The 8,758-nt window shown below is 50.6% G+C and overlaps 1 protein-coding gene across 3 annotated transcripts in view; it reads left to right on the top strand.

Annotated features, from left to right (window-relative positions):
* Window positions 1–5,546, top strand: part of LOC101984659 (lymphocyte antigen 6A-2/6E-1-like) — a 24,389-nt gene extending 18,843 nt beyond the window's left edge. Inside the window, exons 1-4 of one of the 3 annotated variants that reach the window (XM_005354045.3) lie at window positions 1,700–1,767; window positions 2,054–2,124; window positions 3,103–3,219; window positions 4,737–5,546. In XM_005354045.3, coding sequence (XP_005354102.1) covers window positions 2,073–2,124; window positions 3,103–3,219; window positions 4,737–4,990 — 423 coding nt within the window. In that variant the 5' untranslated portion in view covers window positions 1,700–1,767; window positions 2,054–2,072 and the 3' untranslated portion in view covers window positions 4,991–5,546. The other 2 variants (XM_026782747.1, XM_026782748.1) reach the window with 2 other exon arrangements.
* Window positions 5,547–8,758: the final 3,212 nt, after the last annotated feature.

Raw genomic sequence — 8,758 nt, 5'->3', positions numbered from 1 at the left:
AGCCTGTCCTGGAACTAGCTCTTGTAGACCAGGCTGGTCTCGAACTCACAGAGATCCGCCTGCCTCTGCCTCCCGAGTGCTGGGATTAAACAATAACTGTTTTCTGTGTTTCTCTCAGTGACCTGACCTCACCCATGCTCCGTAACTAAACCCCAGAAACACACTGGCTCACCAAGATAAAATTGGGCGGGATGGTACCTAGGGTCTGTCATTGATGCCCTATGTCTGCTCACATTTTCCCATGGAATATGTTAAGTGAACAGGTGCTTGCCGGCTGCTGCTCTTGGCATTGCCTGCACTTGGTTCTGCATGAGCCGATGCCTGGGGCAGTGTGCCAAGGTGTCACATAGAAAGCTTTTCCTGATTTCTTTCTTCCTCCCACCACTGTTCTGGGGTGTGGAGGGGTGGAGTGGTGCTGGTGGTGAACTGTTCTGATTGCCTCATAGATTGCAGAGTGCAAGAACAGGGAGGGGCTGTTCTTGGTGTTAAGGTGGAGAGCTGTGTGTTGATTAGACAAACCTGGGCCCTGGAGTTAGAGGAACACAGGTGGCCCCAGCCAGAAACAACTGATGGTCCTTCCTAGAAAGAGAGAGACTCCTATTTCTGCCCTTCAGCTTCCATCCGGAGAATCCACCACCGTTCTCTGAGCCTCTGGCTTCCTTCCCTTTGGAGACTGGCCTTCTTCAGTGAATGGGCTTCACTTTACTGCTTCTGGGTTCCTCTTTGGGACTTGGTTGGCCTCTGGCCTCTGAGTACACCCGTTCTTTTGCTGTTGTGTTGTCTCGGGATGACCTTCCAGCTCAGCTCTCTTTCTGGGCCCAGTCTTCCTGGTCTCATCTCTGTCACCTGCAGGCACTAAGTGTGGCCACTCACTGGGCTCTAAGTTCCATGAAGTTAGGGAACTCAGTCTCTGGCTTGCTGCTCATGCCAGGCCCAAGCCCCAGCTGCTATCAATACTTGGCTCATTATAGAAAAGTTTTAAATCTTGGAATACCATGTCAAGGAAACTCAGGTCCTTTGTGGGACACCTTGGACCTGGACCTCATAGATGTAGGGACACGCAGCATGCCAAACTGGATTGCCAGGGAAAATGAACATGATTTTTTTTTTTTTTTTTTTTTTGTACTGGGCAGTAGTGGGGATGCTAAGGTCATTCATCCTCTACATAAAACTGTCTTGGGCCTGGTTCTAGCCACAAAATGCCAATGGCACCTGAAGCCCCAGATGTCACCTAAATATATGAAACACTCTCCCACCCCAGTTATCAGTTCTTGGCTCAGGGCTCTTACACTGTGAGTACATGACCCCGCTGGGGGCTTCTTCACCAGAGCCAAGCACCCTGTGCCTGTCAGCTGCTTACCTGCTTACAGTAAGGAAGACAGTGGGGCTCTGAGTCACAGTAACCCCGATATACCTTTCATTTAGAAACAGGAAGAGGCTGGGTAAGTTGCCTCCTTCCCTTGCTTTCTGAAAGAGAGACAACACTGACCACTTTTCTCTTGTTCTTCAGCTCTTCCTAGCCTTCCAGTACCAGCATGGTCCCTCCCTAAGAGCTGGCCAGATCTGGCTCACCCAGGTCTCTGAGGAGCCTAGCTAATTCTTAGGCAATAAACATAGCCTGGAGGAAGTACCTACCGGAAACCCTTCCTTTTTAGGACACCTGTTGGGAGGAGCTGAGGGAGGGTATTTCATAAACCGAGTTGCTCATCTCTGCCCGCATCTAGCTGGAACTTTGCAACTTGCCTGCAGCCTGGTCACAGAGAGGCTGTGAGGAAAGGAATTAGGATGGGGCTGCTGGGTGGCATGCGTAGGGAGAGGCCCTCAGGATGGATATGACTGTGGGTGGAAGCTGGGGATTAGGAAGGAAAAGCTGAGCGGACAGGAGACGCAGACGCCTGTTCCTCAGGGAAGCCATGTGGAGGGCTGCCAGTGGGGAAGATTGGGTGACTGAGCCATGTCCAGGACATGTGAGAGCCCCAGGGATATGATTGGGGGGTTTGCTATTAACTGGCTCCAACTCTCAAGGTCTTGTCTGTGTACCCCCTTCTTCTAGGACGAACAGTTCCCACACTATGAAGACCGGTGTGTTCCTCCTGCTGGTGAGCCTACTGTGTGCAGAGAAAGGTGAGATGGAAAAGGGCCTCAGAGTTGAGGGTACCCTGGCATTTTCATTGTGTGCCCAGTGCCTGAGGTGTACTGGAGTCATGGGGGGTGCCCTGTGTGGGTTGGTTGGTGGTGGGTGAACTCTCATGTGCTGGGGTGGCTTCCTGGGCCTCTAAACTGCCAGTTAGTAGGAGTGTGGGGTTCTGTCTGTGAGCTGCAGCCCCACACTCCTCAGGACCCATCACCTCAGAATAAGTGCACCCTCCATCCCTCTCTCATTTCTTTCTTGAGGCCCAAGCAAACCCTGGCCACCAAGGGCCCCTGTCCTCAGAGTACCCTGCTGCCCTTGCCTCCCAGCCAGCCTTTATGTACGCAAACTGGCAGAGGCTTCTTTTCCTGGCCCAACTGCCAAGTGAAGGAGTTTATGGCACCTTCAACTTTTGGCATTCCTTACATTATTACATTTGACCCTGTTGTATCCTCTAAGCAAGCCACATGAAGCCCCCAGTGCTAGAACTTCTTTAAGAGCCCTCAGAAACCTCCATACTTACAGTTACACCTGTATAAGGGGAGGTCTCATGGTGAACCCTGACTTTGCAGCTGTCTTCTGGGAAGTCCAGTGCCCTGTTATACAACAGGTCAGAACAGTCTTCCCCATCTGGAGGCCCTTGTATGCCCTGGTACCTACTCCCTCATCCACTCACCATCTCAGCAGACAGGAGGTACCCAAATCCTTCTGCGATGAGGACTGTTTCTCTATTACCTCTTGGGGTCCAGGTCTATCCTGCGGCTGGCTGCCTGCGACAGCAATACCCAGCCTATCTGAAGAGCTGTGGCTCTTGGTTCACACCTGTTTTTGGTGGAGGTGACTGAGGAGGGGTGTCCCTGCTCTGTCCTATATATAGCCCAGCAGCTGTGAGGAAGTAAAGCCAGGTGCAGAGCAGGGGTCAAGTTTAGGAAGAGCATGCCCTGACCCTCACGTATTGGCCTGTTTCTCAGCTCAGGGGTTGAGCTGCTACCAGTGCATAGGGGCCGCCAAACCTGAGACTTGCCAACCAGCCACCTGCTCCTACACTAACGGCGTCTGCGTTACTCAGGAAATGGAATCCACTGTGGGTGAGTTCCCCGTGGCCTGTATGAAGATGTGTAGCGGGGTGGGGCTTGGGAGGAAAGTTCCAAGCACTTGTGGGCTACAGTTGTTTGTGGGCCATAGTTCCCCTCCCTCCAAGCAGGGGCCTCCTGGGATTGGAGTGGGGCTCCTGTAGGGGCAGCAGGCTGTGGGGTGTGCCCTGGGGTCCAGGTATGTGCTGGGAGGTAGATTCTTGAGCAGGGCTGCCCCTATGGCATGCATGGATATCATCATTTCCCCTCCCCCACCCGTACTAGTCATGTGGGGCTTCTGTCCTTACCCTATGTCTAGGGCCCTACGGGCTCCATCAAGGACCTGGAGAACTGGGGGGCATTTAGTGACTCTTTGCATGTAATGAAGGAATCAGAAGATTTAGGCTAAAGGAAAGACTTGGGAGACGTTAGGACACGGTAGATCCCCCACAGAGTCAGTTTCCAGGCTTACCCTCCAGATAGACAAAGCAGGAGTTGCTCAACCTGCTATCCGGTTTCCTGCTCCTTCTCACAGCCTGGCTGTCTCCTGGAGTAGGTCTCCTAGATACAACTTCTTGGGGAACAGCTCTTCCTGGCTGCCCTTTGTGCGAAGCCACCGTGTGGGTGATCTTGCACTGTGCCATGTCTGTGTGTGTGTTGTGTGTTTGCCCATGAGTGTGGGTGTACACGTGTGTACATATGGCGAACACAGAGGAAAACCTTAAGTATCATTCCTCACGTACTGTCTAGTTTTAAGCTTTATTTGTTTCATTTCATGCAAAGGAATGTTTGATGGGTTCCCTGGAACTGGCGTTATGGATGGTTGTGAACTACCATGTGGAACCTGGGATTTGCCCCCCCCAGGCCAGTGGGGCTGGTGAAAGCTCCTGCTCCACCTCTCCAGCACAGAAATTAGATGCGCACTCCCACGCTTGGCTTTTGCATGTGTGCTGAGGATGGACCGCGGGTCCTCATGCTTCCGTGTGGCAAACACTTTACTGACTGAGCTGCTTTCCCAGCACATGGTGTGTAAGTGCTTGTGTGTAGACAAGTGTGGATGCACGTGCACTAGGGGCACAAGTGTGTGGAGCCCAGAGGTTGACACTGGGCATCTTCCTTGACGACTGTTTTATTTACTGAGGCAGGGTCTCCCACTGAACCCCAAGCTTGCAGATTCAGCTAGTCTAGTCAGTGAACTTACCTCAGGACTTCCAGTGTCTGCCTCAGGAGCACTAAGACTACAAGTAGGCTACCATGCCTGCCTATCTTTGACATGGGTTCTGATGATTGAAATTCCAGCCTCATGCTTGCTCTAGAACTTGCCATGTAGCCCTGGATGGATCTGAACTCATAACAATCCTCCTGCCTTAGTTTTCCAAGTTCTGGGATTACAAGTGTAAACTACCATGTCCAACTTCAATGTGACTTAGAGGCAAGGCTGGGCCATCCAGACCTGGTGGCAAGTGCCCCAGACTTTGGGGTGCTGAGTTGTTCCTGCGTACCCTGTGAGATCACTCCCTGATGTCTTACAGAATCTTACAAAATGACATTAATAAGCAAGTTCTGCTCTCCCACCTGCCCCGATAAGGAGTATCCTGAAACTCTGGAAGTCCTGGGCTTCACTGTCAACTCCAAGATTTTCTGCTGTAACACAGACCTCTGCAATGCGACAGGCGCCACTACAGACCTCTTCAATGCAGCAGGTGCCACTGGGGGCAGCATTTGGACCCTGGCAGGGGTGCTTCTGTTTAGCCTGGGGTCGGTTCTCCTGAAGGCCTGGTTGTGATGGTCCTTCCTGCCACTCCGGCCCTCATCTTCCTATCCTCTCCTTCCTGGAGCCCTCTCATGATGAATTATGAGTTATAAAAACCCTGAAGTGGGGTTAGGGTGTGGGCCACTCTGCTTCAACTTTATAGCCCCCATCACCACGTCCTTCAGAATGCCATTCTGCTGTGGCTTGCTGTTCTTGGTTCTGGAGGCATGTGGACAGTACCGGGAAGGGGAAGGATTCCAAGGCATTGTGCCCATGCTGTTTACACACGAATCTCTGGGCGCCTATGGGTTTCCCCTACATGCTGCTCAAAGTTGATTTCAATAAACCCTTTGTCTTCCTAGCCAAGAACTTCACTTTTCTTTTGCTACCCTGAGTCCACTGAGGCCTGACTGCTGACCCACATCTCTGCCCTTTCAGCCAGTCCCATAGCTATCTTATGTTACCCAGATCGCAGTGGTGTATCCCTTGGTTTGGGTGGGCCTTCCCTCAGAGCTGATACTGGGGGCAGAGAGAGGGTTCCTCCATTTCCCAAGAGCCCTTGATTGTGTTGGGGGAAGGGATCAGCCAAGGAGGCGAGCCCTCAATGGTGGATAGGTCTTGCCCTGCCAGATTCTTTCTTTTTTTTTTTTTAATTTATTATGTATACAGTGCTCCACCTACATGCCAGAAGAGGGCGCCAGATCTCATTACAGATAATTGTGTTCAACTATGTGGTTGCTGGGAATTGAACTCAGGACCTCTGGAAGAACCTCTGAGCCATCTCTCCAGCCCCTCTCCTTAGATTTAGAGCCTGTCCTGGAACTCATACTGTAGACCAGGCTGGCCTGGAACTCACAGATATCCACTTGTCTCTGCCTCCCTGAGTGCTGGGATTAAAGGTGTGAGCTGCTACCACCTGCTCTTAACCACTGAGCCATCTCTCCAGCCCCCTCCCCCCCCCCGGCTCAGATTCTTTAAATCCAGAGCTGGACGCCATTTACTGCAGGGGCTCATGGCCTGACTCAGAGCAACCAGTTTCTCACCCTGCCTCTCCTGGGGTCCCAGTCCATACTGGATGTCACCACTGGGAAGGGACGACCAGTAATCCATCACTGCTCTTTCCTTTTGTCCTCGGGGGGGGGGTCACTGCCCCAGAGATGACCAGAGCCCATATGGTCAACGCCATGGGGTCCTCATGGAATATGGGCAGCACCCTGGATATTTGGGTGCTATGAACATTACTCCACACCCTGGAAGGTCCTGAAGATCCAAGATTTTGTCAAGGTAAAGATATTCTAAGGTAGAGTTATTACCCAACCAGGGAAGCCCTTGTCCTTGCAACCTCCTGCCCTGGACACGTATAGATCCAGGAATGTGGCCCAGGTGTTGGTTGGGACTTGAAACTTGAATAAGGATTCTGGAATGATCTTCCATATTGGGCCTTGCTTCTGTTGCAGTCCTCTGACCTCTGCCTCCAAAGTGTTAGGGTTATAGATGTGTAATACCTCCCTGGCCATTCTGTGTGTTTTAGAAGTGTGAACTGTGCACTTAAACAAAAACAAACAAACAAACAAAACTGTGATGCTTCTGAGTGGGTCGTTTATTTGTGAGTTTTTTCATTTTGTTTGTTTGTTTGTTTGTTTGTGTGTGTGTTTTGTTTTGTGACAGGAACTCACTAGTAGACCAGGTTGGCTTCAATCTCAAAGAGATCAGCCTGCCTCAGTTACTTGAATACTGTGATTAAAGATGTGATTCAACCACTCCACACGCCTTTAACTCCAGCACTCAGGAAGCAGAGGCAGGCGAAGCTCTGTGAGTTTGAAGCCAGCCTGGTCTACAGCACAAGTTCCAGGACAGGCTCTAATGCTACATGGAGAAACCTTGTCTTGAACAATCAAGTAAATAAATAAACAAACAAATAAATAAATGCTGTCATGCAGTTGAGTGCGGCCTATCCAATCAAAACAAGGGAATGTGTCAGAGTTCTTCAAGAAGTAGAGTCATTTATGTGTCTGTGAAGTCCTGCCTTAGCGCGTGTACACACACGCGTGCGCGTGAAAACACACACACGCCACACTTCTTGGTACGCATGCTTTTGGGTTCAAATGTTTGTCTGCTTGTATGTATGTACACCCTGTGCATGCATGAGGTGTCTGAGGAGGTCAGAAGAGGCCATTGGATCCCTGAAAATAGAGTGGCAGAGTTATCTGTGAGCTGCCATGTGGTGCTGGGCCCTGAACCCAGGTCCTCTGCGAGGGCACCCAGTGCTTTTAACTGCAGAGCTCTTGCTTCCCAGTTGGTGAGAGGCTTCAACCTGACTCCTGGGTTGGGGCTCCTTTCCTTCACCAAGTCCCCATAGTTGTCCCTATTCTTTTGTCTTGCCTCACTGGGAGGAAGTTATTGTTGTCATGTCCCATGTGATGACTTCTGGTCCAGAGGCAGCCTTGGCAGCAGAAATTGCTGTCCTCATTTGGAGTGTGTTCAGATCCTTGAAATAATGATGGCGATGGACCAGTGCTGGGATTTCTCAGATCCAAGGAGTCTAGGTTCAGGACTATGATAGCTGGTCTTGGTTGTCAACTTGTCTACATCTGAAATCAACCAAAACCAATGGAGCTGGGAATACGTGGGAGGATTTCTTGATAGACTGGAAACTACCAGCTTCTTGGACTTTCCCTTGGGAGTCAGCCACTGTTGAACTAGCCAAGCCACAGGCTGCAGGCTACTCTAGTAAGTATGTTCAAGTCATCAGCTCTGTTCCTCTAGAGAACCTTGGCAAATACATTGTATCTCCAAGCAGGGCCGGACAAAGTTACATTGTGGGGTATTCACCAGAGAAGACTGCTAGGACATAGTTTAAGCCAATCAAAAATAACCAGCCAGCAACTACGCTGAGTGTTCAGGATCCCACTGTAGTACTGAGCCTTCCTCAGGATAAGCTTTTAAGATGTTCTGGGTTGACACACTTCAGTTAATAAGATCAGTTAGCCAGAAGTGGACCTACAGAAGCCAAAAACCCAGCTTAAGGACTTTCACAGAAGTATGGACTTTGACAAGTTAGGGCTTTGTTTTAGTTTTGGCAGGCGGGGCTGTCTATATCTCTTTACAGCCTGAATGGTATGGTCATCATGGAATCAGTGTAAGGGTGCTTAGGTCTGGGGCGCTGTTACAGTTTCCCTGAGCAAGCCTTGCTGTGGTCTGTCTCAGGGCTTCCCAACATCACTGTAAGGAGATCCACTCTTCAGTGAGTAACTCAGACTCTCAGAAGGGCAGCACCCTAATAAGCTACATCTGCAGTCCTGAGAGGAGACGGTCCTCACTCCTTAGCAAGACCAGATGTGAGCTCCATACCTGTCTATCCCTAAAGGGCCAACACAACCAGGGCATGGTGACATTCAGATACCACCTGACTGCTTGAGCAGAATTCTATACCCTGCAGAAGCAGCCCCTGGAATGCCTCTGCACAGCGTTGTCTCTTCACCATTCAGCCTACGGCGCCTGTGCCAGGGTCTCTAATACACCCTATACTTCTTCCTTTTTGCCTTGGTGAATTCGTTCACGAACCGCATGTCACCAGCCTGTCAATATTTTTGCTGTCATAGCAGGGACAAACATAGATCTCTGTTCCCTCCTGTGGTAGTCTAAATGTACCTGGTCCCCATAATCTCATAGGGGACGGCACTATTAGAAAGTGTGGCCTTGTTGGAGTGGATATGGTCTTGTTGAAAGAAGTGTGTTACTGTGGGGGCAGTGTATTCAGGCATCTGTACTGGCCTGACCTTGGGGTATATGTCCTCAGCT

The sequence above is a fragment of the Microtus ochrogaster genome, chromosome 15, assembly GCF_000317375.1.
Source record: "Microtus ochrogaster isolate Prairie Vole_2 chromosome 15, MicOch1.0, whole genome shotgun sequence".
NCBI lineage: Eukaryota > Metazoa > Chordata > Mammalia > Rodentia > Cricetidae > Microtus > Microtus ochrogaster.
This window is presented reverse-complemented; position numbering and strand designations above follow the sequence as displayed.